The sequence below is a fragment of the Vulpes vulpes genome, chromosome 16 (genome assembly GCF_048418805.1).
Source record: "Vulpes vulpes isolate BD-2025 chromosome 16, VulVul3, whole genome shotgun sequence".
Taxonomy (NCBI): Eukaryota; Metazoa; Chordata; class Mammalia; order Carnivora; family Canidae; genus Vulpes; species Vulpes vulpes.
Genome location: NC_132795.1, coordinates 50,909,610 through 50,932,633, shown reverse-complemented (window position 1 = coordinate 50,932,633; position 23,024 = coordinate 50,909,610). Strand labels below are relative to the sequence as shown.

At 41.8% G+C, this 23,024-nt stretch overlaps 1 protein-coding gene across 2 annotated transcripts in view; it reads right to left on the bottom strand.

Moving 5' to 3' along the window:
- SMC1B (structural maintenance of chromosomes 1B) overlaps nucleotides 1-22,966 on the bottom strand; it is a 71,829-nt gene extending 48,863 nt beyond the window's left edge. Inside the window, exons 1-4 of one of the 2 annotated variants that reach the window (XM_026017397.2) lie at nucleotides 22,782-22,966; nucleotides 5,011-5,199; nucleotides 2,675-2,787; nucleotides 2,382-2,585 (exon numbers count right to left, since the gene is read on the bottom strand). In XM_026017397.2, coding sequence (XP_025873182.2) covers nucleotides 2,382-2,585; nucleotides 2,675-2,787; nucleotides 5,011-5,199; nucleotides 22,782-22,890 — 615 coding nt within the window. In that variant the 5' untranslated portion in view covers nucleotides 22,891-22,966. The remainder of the gene's footprint in view (nucleotides 1-2,381; nucleotides 2,586-2,674; nucleotides 2,788-5,010; nucleotides 5,200-22,781) is intronic. The other variant, XM_072742998.1, reaches the window with a different exon arrangement.
- Between the last annotated feature and the right edge of the window lie 58 nt (nucleotides 22,967-23,024).

Sequence of the window (23,024 nt, the reverse complement as noted above, 5' to 3'; positions counted from 1 at the left end):
AGGTGTGCATGAGCAAGGGAAGGGGCAGAAGGAGAGGAAGAGAGCAGATTCCCTGCTGAGGAGGAGCCTGAGGAGGGGCTCAATCGCTCCACCCTGAGATCATGACCTGAGCTGAAATCAAGAGTCAGATGCTCAACCAACTAAGCCACACAGGCACCTCTCCCTACCAATTTTAGTTTTTTAAAAAAGATTTTATTTATTTATTCATGAGACACACAGAGAGGCAGAGACATAGGCAGAGGGAGAAGCAGGCTCCCCGCAGGGAGCACGATGTGGGACTCTATCCTCAGACCCCGAGATCATGCCCTGAGCTGAAGGCCAGATGCTCAACCACTGAGCCACCCAGGTGCCCCTCTCCCTAGCAACTTTAAATTCAAGAATTCCAGGTAAAATTCCTGCTATAATAAATTTCAATTTTTTTTCTGTTAATAGACAAGAATATTAAAATTCTAAAATAGGGACGCTTGGGTGGCTCAGTGGTTGAGCATCTGCCTTTGGCTCAGGGCATGATCCCGGAGTCCCAGGATCGAGTCCCACATCAGGCTTCCTGAACGGAGCCTACTTCTCTCTGCCTATGGCTTCTGCCTCTCTCTCTGTGTGTCTCTCATGAATAAATAAAATCTTTCTTAAAAATTCTAAAATAGATGTAAAATTGAAGAATTTCCTTAGCATTTGTACTATTTATAAAGGAATAATGGGCTGCCTTGAAGGGAAAGCTCCTAATTAATGATGTATTCCAAGTAACAACTAAACAACCATTTGCCATGACATTCATTGTAAAAAATAGTTAGGAAATTCAATGACTGTCCTCATAAAGTTTAAAGTTCTGCAATTCTACATTTCTGTAAACTGTTTCAGTATATTATGAATATCATAGTCTTTCACTGACACCACCTCTCTCCACTAACAAAACGAAGGACATATACACACATGTAAAAATAAGAAAAACAGAGAAACATCACAATGAGAAACATATACACCTTTCATTTATTTCTTCAAATATTAATGACTGTCTACTATGTGCCAGGCTCTTCTTGCTGGTAATGTAATAGAGAAAATGGAAACAGTCCCTGCTCATATCAGCTTATAAGCTAGTTGTTCTAACGGTGGGGAAGGGGGAAGCAGAGAATAAATAAGCAAATAAAATAAACAAGACAATTTCATACAGCAATATATGTTACAAAAGAAACAATAGGGTAATGCAATAGTACCAGGGAGGGGTGCCAAATTAGATTGGGGTTAGATAGCAAATGCCCACCGGAGAAAGTATCTTTTTTTAACAACAACTTGAATAAAGAGAATTGACCATCCAAATGTCAGGCACATGGCTATCTAGGCAGGGGAAACAGGAAAAGCTCTGAGCTAGAAACAAGCAAAGTATGTTCAATAAACAGTAAAGATTAGTGTGGTGGGAGAGTAGAGGAACTAATTTAGAAGTGGGTAAGGGGCCAGATCAGAGGTTGGGATGCAGACTAGAGGGAAGCACTATACTGATAGACATTTTATGCAAGAGAAAGACAGAATCTGATTTGCATTTGACAAAGATCACGGTAAGTGCAGTTATCAACCATAAATAAGGCACTATACCAGGTATTGTGAAGGGTACCAAGAAAATACCACAGAACAACAGTATTTGCAAAGTGTGTCTATGGCCTCCTAGAAGTTCCTGGTACCTTTTAGAGAGCCCCAGAGGTCAAAACTCTTTTCATAATAAGTAAGACTTCATTTGCTTTTTCATTGTGTTGACACCTGTACTGATGGTGGATAAAGCTGCTAGGCCTCAACATAAATAAGCTTTATTATAGAAGGAAATAAGAGAATTCATCTGTCTTCCATTAAGCCATATATTAAAGAGATTATAAATATGTAAGACAATGTCACCTTTCAAATGAGTTTTAGAAAATGCAGTTATTTTTTATAAAATTATGTCATTTATGTTAACATATAACACTTATTATTGGTTTTTTTTTACATTGACTTAAAAGATATTTTTTAAAATTCTCAGTTTTAATTTCAAATACTATAAATATTAATAGATATGACCCACATTAACAGAAACACTTTGGGGAACTTACAAATTTTTAAGAGTTTAAGGGGACAAGACCCAAAAGTTGAAAGGCTCTGTCATATAAGATACAAACCCTTCATGCTTATTTTTAGTCAGGAAAATCAGACATTTTTGTGGTTGAAGTTGTACGGTCTATTTAGGATAAACCAAAAAAAAAAAAAACAGTGGAAACTACATCAAAAAGTTTATCTTTAATGAATGGTGGGCTTTGTCGTACATTATTTTAAAAATCTTGTTAGTAACCCCAAGCCAATACCTAGAAATGCTAATAGTTTTTGTACCCAATTTATTATTTCTATCTTCATGACCTTACCTCTTCTTTCTCTAATTTTGCATGTTTGCGTTCTGCAGCTACATTTTTTTTCTTATTAAAATTAAACTGTGCATCCTCTTCAGCTTTCTGTAATTTTCTTTTCTTTTCCTCATACTCTCCTATAAGCTCTCCTGAAGTGCTGATTTCCTCAAAAAACTGGGTTCTTTCTTTGGGTTTTTTCATTGAAATAGACTCTACGGTTCCCTTTAAAAAACAGTAAAGCACATCAACATATAAAATATATGGATGCATTTTCAAAATCACAAGCCAAATAAACTAGCACAGCTCCTTACCTGAAACACTAGACAGTTCCGTGCTTTAACTATTATGCCTATCTTTTCCAACTCAGCTATGTAAGCAGAACGACTCACTGGATTATCATCAAAATGAAATTCTGAGCATCCCCCTAAAATAAAAGAATAAAAGCTGTTATTGGAAGTATAACATGTAACAACAACCATTCAAAGTTTAGTAAAATTATTTTTCTGATCAAAGCAGTCAGTTATGCTATAACATATGTGTTATTAATAAATGTGTTTAATCAGTTAACAAATATTGAATGTCCACTCTAAGCCAAGGAGTATTGTATAGCAGTGAAACAAAACAGATGAAAGTCTGGATCTCAAGGAGTTTATATGCCACAACAAGGACAGACAAAATGAGATATGTAAGAACAATAAATATCATGTAAGAAAGTGTTAAGTGCTAAGGAGTAAAAAGAACTGGGAAGGGGATATGGAAGTCTCTGTGTATGGGGAACAGGCATTACAATTTTAAATAGGATAGTGTTATGGTCTAGATGTTTCTGAACCCTCTAACTTCATATGTAGAAATCTTAACTCCCAAGAGTGATGGTACTAGGAGGTGGGGTCTTTGGGAAGTGACTAAATCATGACTGTGGTGCCCTTGGGAATGAGATTGGTGGGCTTATAAAAGACACCCACAGAGCTCCCTAGTTCCTTCCACCAATGTGAGAACATAATGAGATGTCTGCAACCCATTAGATAGACCCTCATCTGACCATCCTGGCATCCTGATCCTGAACTTTCCACATCCAGAACAGTGAGAAATAAATTTTTAGTGTTTATAAGCTATTTGTTATAGCACTGCAAGCAAACAAAGGCAGGTGGTTTAGGAACAAGAACAAAGCCGAGGCACTGCACTTCTTCTTTTAAAATATATTACAAAGCCACAGTAATCAAAACAGCATGGCACTGGCATAAAAACAGAGACCAATGGAACAGAACAGAGTGTCCAGAAATGCTGCATGATCTCACCTATATGCAGAATCTAAAATAGTTAAATTCACAGAAGCAGAGAATAGAATGGTGGATGTCAGCAACCAGGGGGAGAAAAAAAAATGGAGAGATGTGGTCCAGGGTTACTAAGTTTCAGTTATGCAAGATGATAAGTTCTGAAGATCTAATGTATAGCAATGTGACTACAGCTAACAATACTTATATACTTCAAATTTGTGATGAGGGTGGATCTTAGGTCTTCTCACCACAAACACACACACACACACACACACACACGCACATGCAAAGAAAACAGTAACCATGTTTGGTGATATATATGTTAAGTAACTTGATTGCGGTGCTTACTTCACAATGCATATTAAAACATAGATGTATACCTTAAATATATGGAATTTTTAAAATTAACTATTTCTTTTTAAGTAAGCTTGAGGCCCAAAGCAGGGCTCAAACCCATGACCCCGAGATCAAGAGTCACATCCTCTTCTGACTGGGCCAGCCAGGAGCCCCTAGATACTTGCAACTGATACCTCAATAAAGATGGGAAAACATAAATTTATGATGATTTATTAGATAAACAGAGTAAGCTAGGGAATCTTTACTGTAACAGAGACTTTTGAATAAAAACCCAAAGGAAGTGAGAAAACTTACTGATAAAGATATATATGTGGTAATGCGGTGAAAACCTTAAGTTACATACTAAGGTATAAATACACAATAATAAGTATTTCCAGAATTATTGGTGGCTGAATTCAGGGAAAGTTAATAAGACAGTATTTATACATTAAAACATTAAGACAATGTTCTAGGGCACCAGGACAAAATGCCAAAAACAAAACAAAAACATGACTATTTTATGGAGGCTCTGTAAACTCTTAGCGTACAGAAAAGATACACATCACAACTCTCAATCTTGCTTTTTTGGGAAACAGGGGTTTATCATGAAATCTCTGTTTCCTGAATAAATCACAAAATACAAATTAAAATATTTCATTCAAGTTGCTATTTGGTGGTAGAAAAACTTTCTATACAAACCAAAAATATACATATAATCAATTCATCATTAAAAAAACCAGACATACATACAGAACCTCCTTCATTTTAACCCAATAATCAGGTAGAAAAATGCTATTTGACAGCAAGGAAATGTGAACAAATCCATCTGCTTAAACAAGACTCTTAGTGGAGAATCAAACAGGTTCTATTACCTGCCTCTGAGATTTGCCATCTAAGAGGGAAAAAACCCCAAATCTCTAGTTTACTATGCCAGTGGAATAACAAATCATACTCTCCAAAAAAAGAAAAAACAGATGACCTGAATTAACTTATGAAAAATCAAATGACTCATTAGCAATTATCTACCAAAAAAATACCTCGAATAATCCTTGTAAATGTTTTCTCTTCTCCACTTTCCTCCACATACACAATTTTCACACTTGCAGAAGAGGAGACCGGTCTTCCAATATGTGCTCCATGAATGAGTTCTTGAATATTTTTGACTCTTAAATTAGCTGTTTTCTCTCCCATTACAAAACTAAGTGCATCCATTACATTAGATTTTCCTGGGAAAGAAGAGAGAGGAAAAAGTTATTCCTTCTTAATAATAAAAAACCTTTCCCTGAGCCAAAGAAACCAGGCCATCAGTGTAAGTGAAATATAGGCAATATACATCTCAACAGTACTGTCTTGTCTACATTAAAATGCATGTGACTGAACAATTTTTCATAGACCACTGGTTTCTTCTACAGTAGAAAGCTATGGTAGAGTATTAAGTGCCCAAATTTATAAGATCTAAATAAGGGGATCTAAACCTGAGCTCTCTTTCATTACTAAATATTATACTATGGCAAATCATCTCTGAATTTCAGTCATCCTATTTTATGAATATTAACTATCACATATTTAAAAAAATATATCCAAGATATTCCCAAGGATAGAATAAGGTTACTAGAATATTTATGATTTGTAGGAGTTGGTACAGAAAAGTTATGTAGCAGGCCTGAGCCTGCTCTCCTTTCTTTTTTTAAAGATATTTTTTATTTTTAAAGATTTTATTTATTTGTGAGAGACACAGAGCGAGAGAGAGGCAGAGACACAAGCAGAGGGAGAAGCAGGCTCCCCATGGGGAACCTGATGTGGGACTCAATCCCAGGACACTGTGATCATGACTTGAGCCAAAGGCAGACGCTTCACCAACTAAACCCCCAGATGCCACACGCCTGCTTTCCTTTGAAAGGCCTGCTTACAGGATTAGCAAGCATCTGGGGGCTTGTATTTCTATTTTAGGAGAGTTTCTACCACTCTGATAAGAATGTCTCACTGTGCCTAAATTATTTGTTTAAAACAACATGATTTATGCTGGACACCTGTCTTCTTTCTAGGAGTCTAGAATTTTGTTATGTGCTAGGCAGAGAGTACCTAGGTGGCCAATCCCCAATAAAAACCTTGCACAGTCTTTAATAAGGTTCTCTGATAGACAACATTTCACATGTACTGCCTCAACTTGTTGCTAGAGGAGTTGCCTGTTCTGTGTGACTCCACTGCAGAAGGATTCTTAGAACCCTGTGCAGGTTTCTTCAGTTGGCTCCCTATGCCTTCCCTCTCGCTGAGTTTGCTTTGTTCCTATCACTGTAACACAGAACAGTTCTAAGTACAACTATACCTGAGTCCCGTGAATCCTCTTAGTGAATCACTGAAATCAGAGGTAGCCTGGGGATTCCCAATCCACATGGCAAATTGTTACCCAGTCATGAGCCCATGGATAGCTCCAAGCCAATTTCCAAGGTGCTGTGTCATTTCAGCTACTACCATTTCTATTTCTTTCTTTCTTTTTCACATTTCTTCCCTCATATCCACAAGCAACTTAAATTTCCAATAGCAGAATGGGTGGAAGGTAATACAAAGAAAAAAATACTGTCAACCACTAAAAATATGGCTTAATTTTAGTTTATGATCTTTCTAAAGAGAACCAGAAGTGGTTAAAATGCTATAAATTTATTTATCTAAATATCAGTGAACTAATGGGTATGAAACATGGCTTTCTGGGTCAACTGATAATCTGCAGATTGAAAGCTATTATAAGACAGAGCAAATATAGGACAAAGTGAACACTCATTGAACTGAATTAAGTCTGATGACTGTAACAGAACTAAACAGAAACTGGTTTTGGTCAATCCTTATTTAACATCTGCCTAAAATAAACACTTGCTTGCCCAGATCCATTTATTCCATTAATATCTTCTGAACAGCTATCATGTGTGAGGTCATGAGGACATGGTAAAAGAAAAAGACAAAAAGCACCCCTGTCTAATGAAGATTATACTCCATTAAGAGAGACACAACATAAATAAGACAATTATATATTACAGTAAGTGTCATGAAGAAGGAAGATGGGTGATGAAATTGAGGATAACCTGGAGACTCGACTTCAGTTAGAACAGTCAGGAAACATTTATTAAGAGCCAACCTGCTAATTAGTGTCAGCTTAAGACCCATCTGCTGAAAAACATGAATGAATGAACCAAGTCAAGACTGGGGACCTCTGCTGTAAATAATTCAAAACCAACACCAAGAAAATAATAATTCCAGAAGAATTATCTTTTAGGCTATCATCACTTGATGAAGATGGACCAAATACTCAGAAGTAAAAATTACACTATCGCTATCCCATCTCAAGAACCTCAATCTTTCCATTCATTTGCTTTCTTACCTAACAGGCTGCTGAGTCCCTCTGCGTTCCAATTCTGTCTATCCATTCCATTTCTTCCTTTCCCAGGCTTCTGCTCATTCAAGCCCTCCCTATACTTCTCAACCTCTGTGCTCTCACCTCCTTAAATCCACGCATTCATTCTGCAGACATTTACTGAACACCAGGCACTCTGCAAAATACTAAAACTATAAACAATAGGTAGGATTCTCTCCCCAGGTGTTTACTGTGGGGATATGATAAATTTTCATTGAATTCCATTTTGTGCCAGAGATTCCATATCCATTATTTTATTCAGTCATTGCAAAACCAACTACCTCTATGAGGTAGGTTTTAATTTGCATTTCATAAATTAAAAAGTAGAGACACAAGGTCAAACAAATCATTTGTTTTGGAGATAAGTATCTGGATCTAAAATCTGTACTCTTCTTACAAAAAGCAGAAAATTATAATCCACTATAACAAGTTCTAAAATAAAAACACACATTCAAGTACTTAAGAGAAGCACAGACTACTGGAGGCTCTGAGTAGACTTTAGCAGATGATTCCAGTAATTAGAAGTTTGGGGAGGGGGATTCTGAAGGTAATAATACTATTCCAGGAAAAGAGAACATATAGGTACAGAGGAGTGAGAGAGCATGGTACCACTCCAGTAAGAAATGGCAGATAATTTTATATAGGTGGAGCAGAGTTTACCAGGTTGGAAATGGTAAGAGAAAAATTGAACTTCATGCTGAAGATTACGTGAAGCCACTGGAGGACTTTAGGAAGAGCAGTGACTTTTTCAGATAGGTTTTTATCAATTTCTTGGATAGTGACCCACCAGAAAAATGAGCAAAGGATGTGAAAAGGCAATTTGGAGAAAAAGAAAATGAAAAGGCTATTACACATATGAAAGCATACTTGAGTTCCATCATAATAGGGGAAATGTAAATTACAACTGTATTGACTAGCATATGTCAACTATCCAGACTGGCAAAAATCCAAAATTTGAAAATATATTCTTTTAATGAGGCAGGAGGGAAACAGACCCTCTCATACATTGCTGCTGGGAGTCCAAAATGATAAAACTGCTCTGGAGGGGGAATTTGGAAATAGCTAACCAAATTATAAATCTGTTCATCTTTACTTTTCATTTGAATTTCAGTAGAGTTAACATATCTTAGTTTCAGGTATACAATACAGTGATTCAACACTTCATATATTACTCCATGCTCTGATGGTCAGTGTACTCTTCATCCCATTACCTGTTTCTTCAGTCCCCTATCCCCTCTCCTCTGGTAACCATCTGTTTATTCTCCATAGATAAGAATCTGTTTCTTGGTTTGTCTCCTTTTTTTCTTCATTTATTTGCTTTGTTAAATTTCACATGAGTGAAATCACATGGTATTTATCTTTCTCTGACTTATTTTGCTTAGCATTATACTCTAGCTCCATCCACGTTGTTGTAAATGGCAAGATTTCATTCTTTCTTAGGACTAATACTGCACTGTATATACATACCCTATCTTCTTCAACCATTCACCTATTGATGGACATTTAGGCTGCTTCTATATCTTAGCTATTGTAAATAATGCTGCATGTGTCCTTTTGAATTAGTGTTTTTGCATTCTTTGGGCAAATACCCAGGAATGTGATTACTGGATAATAGACTAGTTTTAACTTTTTGAGGAACCTCCATGCTGTTTTCCATAGTGGCTACACCAGTTTGCATTCCCACCAACAGTGCAAAAGGGTTCCTTTTTTTTTTTTTTTTTTTACAAGGGTTCCTTTTTCTCCACATCCTCCCCAACACTGTTATTTCTTGTGTTCTTGATCTTAACCATGGCAACAGGTGTGAGGTGGTATCTCATTGTAGTTTTAATTTACATTCCTTGATGTGGGGCATCTTTTCATGTGTCTGATGGCCATCTGGATGTCGTCTTTGGAGAAATATCTGTTCATGTTGTCTGTCCATTTTTTAATTGGATTATTTGCCTTTGGGGTGTTGGGCTGTATAACTTCTTTATATATTTTGGATACTAACCCTTTATCTAAATCCACTCATCTTTTTTTTATTTAAAGATTTTATTTATTCACTCATGAGAGACACACACACAGAGAGGCAGAGACACAGGCAGAGAAAGGAGAAGCAGGCTCCATGCAAGGAGCGTGATTGTGAGACTCGATCCTGGGACCCCGGGATCATGCCCTCGGCCAAAGACAGACACTCAACCACTGAGCCACCCAGGCATCCCCCATTCATCTTTTGAGCCAGTAATTCACTTCTAGAAATATATCTCCCTGATATACAACTACACAATGGCAAATACGCAATTATCCAATTAATTATAGGTTGTTTCTAACAGAAAAAGAATGGAAACAACTCAAGTGTTTAAAAATTAAAGGAATACCTGGAAATAACTATATAACAGCCCCACAATGGAGAATTATACAGCAAAAAGTGAATAGAAGATGTAGTAAATGAAAAAAAAAAAACAGTGCATAACAGCATATACAGTAAAAAACAAATTTAGAAGTAAAGAGAACTGGGTGGTTAGAAGTAGCAATACATACATATTTGCTTGCATTTGCAAAAAGGAACACTGAAAGATAATCAAGAAATGAATGGTCACCTATACAAAGTGGAGAGTAGCACACAGAAACTGACTTGGATATCTGTTTGCCTCTCCTGGTCCATTTTCCACCCTGCTTTCTGCCCTGTATCAATAGGCTCTCATATCTTTTGACTTCTGGTTGGATTTGGCCAATGGGGAGCTCTGGCAGGAGGGAAAGAAAAGAGTGGGTCAGGTATTTATTCCCCTACTTCCCTCTCTGTGATGTGGCTTCTGACTAGCTGTGTCCTTTGACAGGTCACCACTCTTAAATTTCCTTTTGAGTTCCTTCCTCTCTGGGCCTTGGTAGTGACAGATCCATTGTGCTAACCCTGCAACTCTTCTGGTCCTGGGAATTCCTTTATAGCCTCCCACACCTTTGTAATTAGTCCCTTTGTAAATAATCCTTCCACAAATTGTCCTCATTTGAATGTGCCACCTGTTTCCTGTTGGGACCCTGACTGATAGAGGGAACATGGCAGAAGCAAGATTTCTCCATGTATACCTGTCTATAGCTTTGACCTTTGAAATACATATACGTCTTGCCCTTTTTAGAAAAACACTAAAATTTTAAGTAAATGAAAACAAAACACTAAAATTTTGAATAAATGAAAACAATCAGAAACAAATAAACTTAACTGAGTATTAAATTGGTGATAGTCATGAAAATGGTTCATTTCAAGGGACTTCAGATCACAAAATTCTGACTACATTCTTCATAGGATGTATTTTAAAGACCAAAAAGAAGCAGAAAAGATTCTAAATATCCTTTGATATCTTTATACTAAATAATATACTATAGAGCTATCTATATTATAATATACTATATAATAATATACTAATAACATTTGGAATGTTATTGGTAGTTTTAAAAGTTTTCTTTATATTGCACATTAAAGCAAATATGTAATTATATTAGTGATGTTAGGAACTAAGATTTTCAGAGTAAGAAAAAACATCTGCAATGACAAGAATCAGGAAACAGTAAAAACATAGTTGTGTTAACACTGAATGGAGGGGGACGCCTGGGTGGCTCAGTGGTTGAGCGTTTGCCTTCGGCTCAGAGCATGATCCCGGGTCCTGGGATGGAGTCCCACATTGGGGTCCCTGCAGGCAGCCTGCTTCTCCTTCTGCCTGTGTCTCTGCCTCTCTGTGTCTCTCATGAATAAATAAAATCTTAAAAAAAATAAAAAACAAAACTGAATGGAGGGGTGTTTGGCTAAGTCAGTTATGGGACCAACTCTTGATTTTGGCTCAGATCATGATCTCAGAGTTGTGAGATCCAGTCCTGCAAGGGACTCCATGCTTAGCAGAGAGTCTCCCTGAGAATCTCCCTCTCCCTTTGCCCCTCCCCCTGCTCTATCTCACAAATAAATAAATACATCTTAAAAAAACCGAATGGTAACATCAACATTAATTCAATTTGTTTTGTATTTTATTTTTTAAAGACTTATTTATTTTATATATAGAGAGAGACAACGAGTGCGTGTGCCCACACAAGCAGGAGTAGGGGAGGAGGAGAGACTCTAAAGCAGACTCCACACTAAGTGCAGAGCCCAAATGGGGGCTCAATCACACAGTCCTAAGATCATGACCTGGGCAGAAACCAAGAGTCAGTGGCTTAACCGACTGTGCCACTAAGGTGTCCCATGAATCTGATTTTTAAAAATTACTATAACATGGAAAGATGCTCAAAATCATATTAGTCACTAGGGAAATACATATCAAAACCAGAATGAGATACAATTCACATTGACTAGGATGTCAAAACAAAAAAAGTAACAACTACTGACAATGTGGAGAAACCTGAACCTTCATTCATTGCCAGTGGGAATGCTAAAATAGTGCACTTACTTTGGAAAACAGTCTGGCAGTTCCTCAAATGCTAGGCACAGAGTTATTATGCCACCCAGCAGTTCCACTCCTAAGGTATACACCGAAGAGATATAAAAACTTGCCCACACAAAGATTTGTACACAAATGTTGAGAGCAGCAGAATTCAAAACCACCACAAAGTGGCAACAACCCAAATGTCCTTCAACTGGTGAATAAATACAATGTGGTATATCTTGCAATGAGATATTATTCCACAATAAAGAGAAATTAAGTACTAACACATACTATAACACAGAGGAACCTATTATGCTAAGTGAAGGAAGCCAGACACAGAGGCCACGTCCTGCATAGTTCCATTTACATAAAGTGTTCAGAATAGGAAAATCCATAGAAACAGAAAGTAGATTAGTGGTTGCCAGGGCCTGAATCAAAAGGAGATAATGGAGAAGGATTGCTAATTCATACAAGGCTTCTTTTTGGGGTGATGAAAAGGTTTTGGGATTAGATAGTGATGACAGGTACACAACTCTGTGAATATAATGAACATCACTGACTTGTATTCTTAAAAAGATGAACTTGATAGTATGTAAATTATATCTCAATAAAGCTGCTATAAACAAAAGAACAAATCTGTAAAAGCACCTTATACATTTTCTAGCCTCAGCCACTGAAATGGCCTAGACCTACTATTACCCAAATCCACCGACCAAATGTACAAAGTATCCCTTGTTCCCAGATTGTGGTGGTCTTTAATAACTTCCCTTCAAAAAGAAACCAGAAATACTTGGAGAAATGGCTAATTCCAAGTCTGAGGCTCGGAAAACTGAAGAATAGCCTGGAAACTGGGACATCTTATGTCAGAAAGCAGGAAGATTTCAATTAATGAGATCATGACCAAAGGGCACAGGAAGAGGATTGAAAGAGCTCCTATTGACTAAAGAAATGACAAGGTAAGCATCAAAAAGATGAATGAGAGCAGCCCAGGTGGCTCAGCGGTTTAGCGCCGCCTTCAGTCCAGGGCCTGATCCTGGAGACCCGGGATCGAGTCCCACGTCGGGCTCCCTGCATGGAGCCTGCTTCTCCCTCTGCCTGTGTCTCTGCCTCTCTTTCTCTCTCTCTCTCTCATGAGTAAATAAATCTTAAAAAATTAAAAAAAAGATGAATGATTTTGATGTATTAAAATACACTATATCAATGAAAATTCATGAGTTCAAAATGACAGTAACAAAAAAAGAGAAAAACTCATTTTTACCATTTGTGGTAAAATTTTAATTTTACATTTTAATATAAAACTTTTATCTCTGTAAATACTAATTTAAAAGTACAAGCTTTTGGGTTGCCTGGGTGGCTCAGTTGATTAAGTGACTGCCTTCAGCTCAGGTCATGATCCCAGGGTCCTGAGATCAAGCACCACTTTGGGTTCCCTGCTCTGTGGGGAACCTACTTCTCTCCCTCTCCCTCTGTCCCTCCCCCCAACTTATGCTCTCTCTTGCTATCTCTCTCTCAAATAAATAAAATCTTAAAAAGAAAAGAGGACAAGCATTTACCCTGTTTTTCTAATGTGAACTCTATTTTAGGTTTCTAATAATCCCAGTCAATAAAAAAACTTTTTTAAAAACAGGGGACTACCATTCAATGAACGTAGAAAAGCATGGCACATTAAAAAGTCAGTTTTGCAAACTTTTATGAAATTCTGATTCAGTCAAGATTATTATCTGGCATTAATACCATGTGGGTAGCACATACAGTAATTTGTCTGACATTGGTTGTAGCAATATTTTCCTAGATAGGTTCATAAAGCAAAGGAAATAAAAGCAAAAATAAACTATTGGGAATCCATCAAAATAAAAAGCTTCTGCACAGCAAAGAAAATCAACAAAACTAAAAGACAGCCTACTGAATGGGAGAAGACATTTGCAAATGACACAGGCAATAAAGATCAGCATCTAAAATACATAAAGAAGTTATACAACTCGGGCAGCCCGGGTGGCTCAGTGGTTTAGCGCCCCCTTCAGCCCAGGGCCAGATCCTGGAGACAGGGGATCAAGTCCCATGTCTGGCTCCCTGCATGGAGCCTGCTTCTCCCTCTGCCTGTGTCTCTGCCTTTCTCTCTGTCTCTCATGAATAAATAAATAAAATATTTTAAAAAAGAAGTTATACAACTCAATACCCAAAAAAACAAATAATGCAATTTAAAAATGGGCAGACAACATGAACTGGTATTTCTCTAAAGACATACGGATGGCCAACAGACACACGAAAAGATGCCCCACGTCACTCATCATCAGAGAAATGCAAATCAAACTATAATGAGATAATACCCCAGACCTGCCACAATGGCTAAAATAAAAAAAACACAAGAAGCAACAGTGTTGGCAAGGACTTGGAGAAAAAGGAACCCTTACTTACACACTCTTGGTGGACAGTATGGAGGTTTCTCAAAAAGTTAAAAATAGAACTAGCTTATGATCCAATAATGACACTACTGGATATTTACCCAAAGAATACAAAACACTAATTCAAAAAGACACATGCAGCATTATTTACAATAGCCAAGATATGGAGGCAGCCCAAGTGTCCATTAATAGGTGAATGGACAAAGAAGATGGGGTATGTATATACAGTGCAGTATTAGTCATAAGAGAGAATGAAATATTGCCATTTGCAACAACATGGATGGAGCTAGACAGTATAATGCTAAGCAAAGGAAGTCAGAGAAAGACAAATACCATGATTTCACTCATGTGGAATTTGAGAAACAAAACAAAGGAAAAAAGAGAGATAGACAAACAAAGAAATATTTAAAAAAGAAAAAAGAAACAGACTCTTAAGTATAGAGAACTGATGGTGACCAGAGAGATGGTGGGGGGAAGTGTTAAATAGGTGATAAGGATTAAAGAAAACACTTATCATGATGAGCACTGAATAATGTATAGAATTGCTGAATCACTGTATTGTATACCTGAAACTAATACAACACTGTATGTTAACTATACTGGATTTAAAATTTAAAAATAATTTTTTTTTAATTTTGGTAAATGGTTGATAAGGAACATTTGTCTAATGTCAAAGTAACACTAGAACTACTATACTAGTTAGAAGGGAAAAACTAATTATACAATGGAGTGATTGATCACTGTCACCACCCTACCACTAGGTAAAACAAATAGATATTATGTGATTTAATAAACTGTGAAGTACACAACATCATCTATGATGGAGTCTAACCAAAAATGTTTAATTTGAATCCATCAACCTATTAGGTATTGAATTTTTTCAAATGCCTATCAAAAAATAAGATGGATCTTCTTTCTTGTGGGAATAGATGAAGACTACTGAGGTAGCAGTGTGGCACACTGATTAAAGTGGGGTGAGACCAAAGGCCGGGAACTCAGGTAAAAGATTACTACATTAATCCAAGGAAGAAATGATGAGAGCCTGAAACAGTGATAGTAGTGGGAATAGAGGGAAGAGGACAAGGTTATTAATATTAAGGCAGTAGAACTGGCCCGGATTGGTAACATTCTAGGTGTGACAGGGAGAATTTATAAGGACGAAGGAGAATTCATTTAGTTGGCAGCCATACAAAACTCTGGGAGAAAAGCATTCTAAAGTCCAAGGAACAGGGACGCCTGGGTGGCTCAGCGAGTGAGCGTCTGCCTTCAGCTCAGGGCATGGTCCCAGGGTCCTGGGATCGAGTTCCAAGTCGGGCTTCCTACATGGAGTCTGCTTCTCCCTCTGCCTATGGCTCTGCCTCTTTCTCTGTGTCTCTCATAAATAAATAAATAAATAAATAAATTAATTAATTAATTAATTAATTAATTAATTAAAAAAATAAAATCCAAGGAACAGCAAATGCTAAGACCCTGTAATGGAAGTAAGACTGGTCTATGTAAGGAAGGCAAAAAGAAGGAAAGAAAGTCAGACATATAGACAAGACAGACAGGCAGGCAATTCCTACTGGAGCACAGTAAACATGAGGGAAGAAAATATTAGAGAAGAGAAATACACAGGGCCAGATCATAAAGGGCTTTGTGGATTATGGTAAGAAATACTGGATTTTACTCCAAGTGTAGGGAAAAGCCAATGGAGAGTTTTAAGTGGAGCAGTGCTCGGACTTATAGGTTGACTTTTTTAGTTTGTTTTTTTAACTGCTCACTCTGGCTGCTGTGAGAGTGAATTGTAGAGAGACAAGAAAGAAAGCGGAGGGACAGGTTAGGAAGTTATAGCAATAGTCCAAAGGAGAGCTCTAGTAGCTTCAACTGGGTGATAGCAGTGCAAAGTGGCAAGAAACAATTGGATTAGGGTGTATTTCAGAGGTAGAGTTATTAGGCTTTACAGAAGATTAGATGAGGGAAGTGGGGTGTACAAGAAGGAATATAGCATTACTCTGGGTTTCTGGTCTGAATGAACCAGTAAATGGTGCCCCTTACTGAGCAGGTAAGATCTAGGAAGTAACAAGTTTGGGGGAAATAGGGGAGAGGAAATTTACTACTCTTTCTGATTACAGTATTCTTTAAAGATTTTTTTTAAAGATTTTATTTTTAAGTAATCTCTATGCCCAACATGGGGCTTGAATTAGACTAAGCCAGCCAGGCACCCCTGATCATACTATTTCACATGCTTATTAGAAATGGCAAAAAAAAATGCTGAATATTATAGGCTAGGTATGTAATTTTGAAAGTGACTAGCATAAGGATATATTTGAAGCTATGGGACTGAATAAGATCACTTGGGAAAAGAACACAGGGAAGACACACAGACTGAGGACATATTTCCAGGAGGTGGGAGGACTCTAGTGCTTAAGAAACCCAGGGGAGAAGCAGCCAATTTCTGAGGGCTTGCTGACAGGAGAAAATCTAGTTGGTACACAAAATCAGAAGAGCAAAGAGGCTCAAGGGAGAGATAAAATATGACCTATCATGCCACCTAGACAGCAAGACCTTCCTCTGACCAACTTCTTTAAAAATAACCCCAGCATTTGATTCCCCTCCCATTTCTATTTTTCTCCTTGATATTTAACACTTTAACATTCTATAAAATTTTTGATATTTTGTTGTCTCTCTGCACTGGAATGCAAGTTCTATATGGGCAGGGGTTTTTAATCTGTTTGTTTACTGATGAGAACAGTGAATAGACATATAGCTTCCACATTATTTTTAAATGAATGAAATACCACTGAGATGTCAAACAAAGTGAGGATAGGAAATTGGCCACCGACTCTTACAAGATGTAGGTCAACGGTGACCTAGATAAGTGTCATTTCAGTGGGACTGAAAACTGAGCACTGAGGATGGTTCAGAGTTTCACTGTACTGATAAAATGGAGCAACAGCCTACAGAGAAAGTGAAATTCAAGGGCTTTTTCCTCAAGCATTTCCTTACAAAATTTTCAAACATACAAGAAAGTTGAAAGAATTTCATAGTAAACACCCATATATTTATCACTAAATTCCGCAATTAACATTGTACTATGCTTTCTTTTCATATAGCTATCTATGTCATATCTATGTCATATCTATGTCATAAGAGTGAATAATAAGGCATGTATTAATGTCATATCTATGTCATAAGAGTGATAATAAGGCATGTATTAATGTCAATGAAAATTATCCAATAAGGGAGGAAGATACAATCCAAAATAGAAAGATAATCACAGAAGCAAAGAACAGAGGAGGGGGCAGGATGTAAATCACAAGTGGAGAGGATAGCCTTAGACTCAGGCACATTGTGGAATTTCCCTGATAAATATGCTTCAAAGTCTACCATTTTTTCCCCCATAAGGTTAAATATATCACTCTGGCAAGGACTTACCCCATAGGATTCCAACATTATACACCACTGCTCCCTTACATATGCACTACATTTTTGCCAATTTGGGCTACTAGCAGTCCCACAAATAGACTCACAAATTTCTGGAAAAATACTCTTTACTCTTTGGGCCAGCTCAAATGCTAACTCCCCTAGAAAACCTTTCCTTATCCTTACCTCTTCCTGTCCATACATCCCCAAATCAGATCTAGTATTTTCCTCTTGAAGGTCCATAAACCTTCAAGGATTATTGGGCCTTCTATTTTAAGAAGTGTGTCATTTTCTTATATGCCCCATGCCTTGGGAGCAGAAGCCGTCTTATTATACTTATCTTCTTCTACTTCTGATACTATATATATGCAAAAATATTTGCTAAATTTTAGTGGAAAAGATCAAGGTTAAGACTAAATATGAAAATTTTCCCTTACCCACAAAAAAAACCCAACATTAGATTTACTAAAAAGAAATGAGAACATGTCAAATTCAGACAGGTGATAGCAATAGGAAATTATTACAAAACATATGACCAACTAACTAAATTGAAGTTTAAGAGAAAATGAGTATAACAGAAAATTATCAATTGGTCTAATAAAATCTACTTAAATGTGCCAGCAATTCTGTAAGATTTTTAGAAAGATGATTTATTACAAGTGTTCAAATAAATATAGATGAATATCATCCACTAAGTTAGTCATGGATTAGTATTATACTGAGTTTTGGCTATGATATAGGAGAATGTGAATAGCCCATATAAAATTCAGCAATAAGTAGACCAGAACTTTTTGTTGTGGAGAGATGATATTAAGGTAATGCTGAAATAATCCACAACTGGCTTTACATGGTTCTAAGCAGTCTCTGGGTTACCAGTGATTCTCAGGAGGGAAGTGGAGCTTCCAGGGCAAGAGGGACAAGAGGAGGTTATAAAGGCATTTTCACAATAACCTCAAGATGTGTTGTTAATCACAATATGTATTGCTGAATTAAGAAGATAAGACTGGGCAGCCCTGGTGGCGCAGCGGTTTGGCGCTGCCTGCAGCCTGGGGTGTGATCCTGGGGACCTGGGATTGGGTCCCACATCGGGCTCCTTGCATGGAGCCTGCTTCTCCCTCTGCCTGTGTCTCTGCCTCTCTCTCTCTTTGTGTCTATGAATAAATAAATAAAATCTTAAAAAAAAAGAAGATAAGACTATCTTGAAACTTATGTTTGGCACTAGTTTAAAAAGGTTCAAAACACCATGTTATCTGGATCTTGACTGGCAGTGGGCAAGTAATTTAGGCTGCTTGTAGATTTTACCCAAATACCCATTCAAAGTATTACACTATTGGAAGTACAAAATATAATTGAGCAACCCTTCACATAATCAGGTTAAAGGGTAAAAATCAACTGATGGTGGGCCTAGTAACCTGATAAATGAGTGGAGATTATTATAAATACTCTTGTATTCTTACCCTTCCCTTCTCAATGTCTTTTTGATAACAGAATCAAGGACATCTGGCCAGAGAGAGCCAAAAGGAAGACTCAAGTCAGGAAAATTCTCAAATTATCATTTTAGGCCTTCCACCTGCTGGGGTTATTACATCTACAGATTCTTACTGCAGTGCAGTGGGGAGCCTGGCCAGGCCCAAACTCAAGTCCAGGTCCTGCCACTTTCTGGGCAACCTTGGAGAGTCATCTGGTCCCTCTGAACCTCAGTTTCCTAAACCATAAAATGGGATAATACCCATTTATGAGCATTGGAACAGGGATGCCAGGAACTTGGTAAAAGCTCCATGAACACTGTTTTTATTACAATATTCCCATGTAAAAGGTTCCTTAAAGCCAAACAGTTGTTCAGCCTCCTTAAAACCAATTATTTCCTTCAGCTCTCTCTAACTTAATCTTTGGAGGAGAAAAGGAAGGGGGTGGAGAGGAGAGGTATCTCAAGCAAGACAGTCACTCATGTCAAGCAGGGGCCTGTGTCAAGCAATGAGGTAGTGGGTAGGGCACTGCAGCTAAGATAGATGTCACCTGGACCAGCACCCAGCTGATGACACACTCAGAACTGAAGACCAGAAGAAACAGAGGAGAGGGGTTTGCAAAGGCCCAAGACTAATTAAATCCCTTTAAAAAGAGGTCTTTTGCAGCAAAGTGTCAGATTCCTCAGACATTGGCCCCTCCAGGCCTGACCACTTCAAAAAGGCAGTGGAGGAAGGCTCTGCAGCCTGATCTCAAGAGATCCTTCACTATTTGAACATAAGAAGCAGTAAGTGCCCAGCACTCACCCTGCCTGGCACCCACAGACTGACTTCAGGATGGGTTGGTTAACTTCCTACCTCCTGCTCTATCTTGTTTTTTTGTGACTTGCCTTGTGCTTCACTTTGTGCTGTGTGAGAAGCCAGGCTAAACATGTGATGAAATGTCACTGAATCTGGAATCCTGAACCTGCTGTATAATGATATCAACTGTGCTCAGGACAAGAGGTGACTAGAGCTCAGGGCTGGAGAAGAAACCTGCAAAGCACTGGGAGTCAGGGCAAAGGAGAGGAGGGTCCCGGGCAAGCCTGGGGATGAGTATGGAGGAGAGGGGTCACCGCCCAGCTGCAGAGGCCATGGTGGACACCAGGCTGGGAGCACTGGTCCCTGGAGGGCTGGAGACTGACAGTAAGGGTCTGGTCTGGGCCCTGGTGCTGGAGGGCTAGGGGCCAGATGGTGGAGGTGAAGGGTCAGGTGAAGGTGGCCAGATGGTAAAGGTGGGGGCTTCGGGGCTGGGCAGAGGGCAGGGGTGGGCACCTGGCGGCAAGGACACCGGACGAGCAGTGCCTGAGGGTGAGGGCCAGGCTCTTGATCCGGGCGGTGGAGGACAAGGATGGGCACCTGGCAGTGGAGGCAGAGAGTGGAGAGTCGGGCTCCAGGTGCTAGAGGGTCGAGGGTGAGGGTCGGGTTCCTAGGGTAAGGGTTGCAGAGGGCCAGGGGTGGGGGGGCAGAGGGTTGGGGTCCCAGCGGTAGAGGACGGGGAGCTGGGAGGGAGCACAAGGGTCAGGGTTTGGGGTCCGAGCACTGGAGGGCCGGAGTCCTGAGGAGAGAGTTGGAGTCTGGGTCCTGAGGAGAGGGTTGGGGTCTGGGGTCTGGGCACTGGAGGGCGGGGATCTGAGGACAGGGTTGGGATCCTGAGGAGAAGGCTGGGGTCGGTGGTCCGGGTGGCGCATAGGATGGGAGGTGAGGGCAGAGCATGAGGGTCAGGGTCTGGGGTCCAAGTCCTAGAGGGTCAGGGTCCCGAAGAGAGAATTGGGGTCTGAGTCCTGGACAGCAGAGGGCCGGGAGCTGAGGGTGAGGCACGCGGTCGGGGTCCGGGGTCCTGAGGAGAGGGTCCAGGTCCCGAGGAGAGGGTTGGGGTCCGGAGTCCGGGGTCCGGGCGGCAGAGGGCCGGGAGCTGGGGGTGGGGCACACGGTCGGGGTCCAGGGACCCGAGGAGAGGGTCCTGGGTCCTGAGGAGAGGGTTGGGGTCCGGGGTCCTGAGGAGAGGGTCGGAGTCCTGAGGAGAGGGTCGAGGTCCGGAGGTGAGGGTCGAGGTCCGGAGGAGAGGGTTGGGGTCCGGGGTCCTGAGGAGAGGGTCGGGGTCCGGGGTCCTGAGGAGAGGGTCCCAGGTCCTGAGGAGAGGGTCAGGGTCCTGAGGAGAGGGTCCCGGGTCCTGAGGAGAGGGTTGGGATCCAGGGTCCTGAGGAGAGGGTCGGGGTCCGGGGTCCTGAGGAGAGGGCCGGGGTCCTGAGGTGAGGGTCGAGGTCCGGAGGAGAGGGTTGGGGTCCGGGGTCCTGAGGAGAGGGTCGGGGTCCGGGGTCCTGAGGAGAGGGTCAGGGTCCAGGGTCCTGAGGAGAGGGTCAGGGTCCAGGGTCCTGAGGAGAGGGTCAGGGTCCAGAGGAGAGGGTCGGGGTCCAGAGGAGAGGGTCGGGGTCCGGGGTCCTGAGGAGAGGGTCGGGGTCCAGAGGAGAGGGTCGGGGTCCTGAGGAGAGGGTCCTGGGTCCTGAGGAGAGGGTCAGGGTCCAGAGGAGAGGGTCGGGGTCCAGAGGAGAGGGTCGGGGTCCGGGGTCCTGAGGAGAGGGTCGGGGTCCAGAGGAGAGGGTCGGGGTCTGGGGTCCTGAGGAGAGGGTCGGGGTCCTGAGGAGAGGGTCCTGGGTCCGGAGGAGAGGGTTGGGGTCCGGGGTCCTGAGGAGAGGGTCCGGGGTCCTGAGGAGAGGGTCGGGGTCCGGAGGAGAGAGTCAGGGTCCTGAGGAGAGGGTCCCGGGTCCTGAGGAGAGGGTTGGGATCCAGGGTCCTGAGGAGAGGGTCTCGGGTCCTAAGGAGAGGGTCGGGGTCCGGGGTCCTGAGGAGAGGGTCAGGGTCCAAGGTCCTGAGGAGAGGGTCCCGGGTCCTGAGGAGAGGGTCAGGGTCCTGAGGAGAGGGTCCCGGGTCCTGAGGAGAGGGTTGGGATCCAGGGTCCTGAGGAGAGGGTCGGGGTCCGGGGTCCTGAGGAGAGGGTCAGGGTCCAAGGTCCTGAGGAGAGGGTTGGGGTCCTGAGGAGAGGGTCCTGGGTCTGGAGGAGAGGGTCGGGGTCCGGGGTCCTGAGGAGAGGGTCTCGGGTCCTAAGGAGAGGGTCGGGGTCCGGGGTCCTGAGGAGAGGGTCGGGGTCCGGGGTCCTGAGGAGAGGGTCGGGGTCCGGGGTCCTGAGGAGAGGGTCGGGGTCCGGGGTCCTGAGGAGAGGGTCGGGGTCCGGGGTCCTGAGGAGAGGGTCGGGGTCCGGGGTCCTGAGGAGAGGGTCGGGGTCCGGGGTCCTGAGGAGAGGGTCGGGGTCCGGGGTCCTGAGGAGAGGGTCGGGGTCCGGGGTCCTGAGGAGAGGGTCGGGGTCCGGGGTCCTGAGGAGAGGGTCGGGGTCTGGGGTCCTGAGGAGAGGGTCGGGGTTCTGAGGAGAGGGTCGGCCCGGAGTCAGGCCCGGGCGCTGGGGTGGGGCACGCGGTCGGGGTCCGAGGTCGGGGTCGCGGTCTGGGGTCCGGGGTCGGGGTCGCCGTCTGGGGTCGGGGTCCGAGGTCCAGGGTCGGGGCCGCGGCCCGGGGTCCCGGGGCGGCGCGGTGGCAGAAGCCCGCGGGTGGCCAACCCCCGAGTCCCGCACCCGAGGCCGCCCTCCGTCCCCTTGGGCCAAATGCGGCCTGGACGAGCGGGGTTGGGCAGAGGCTTCAGGGTCCCAGTTACCGGAGCCATTGGGGCCGATGATGCAGGTGAACCTCCTGAAGGGGCCGATGACCTGGTGGCCCCGCCACGACTTAAAGTTTTCCACAAGCAGCACCTCCAGGCGGCCCATGGCTGCGCCCTCCGCGCCTCAAGCGTCCTCCCCGCACGCCCGCAGGAAAAGCGCGGGAAGGGCCTCGCGGCGTCTCGCGAGAGGAGAGAGAGCGACGCCCCCACCCCCAGCTGGCGCCGCGCCGTTCCTAAGCA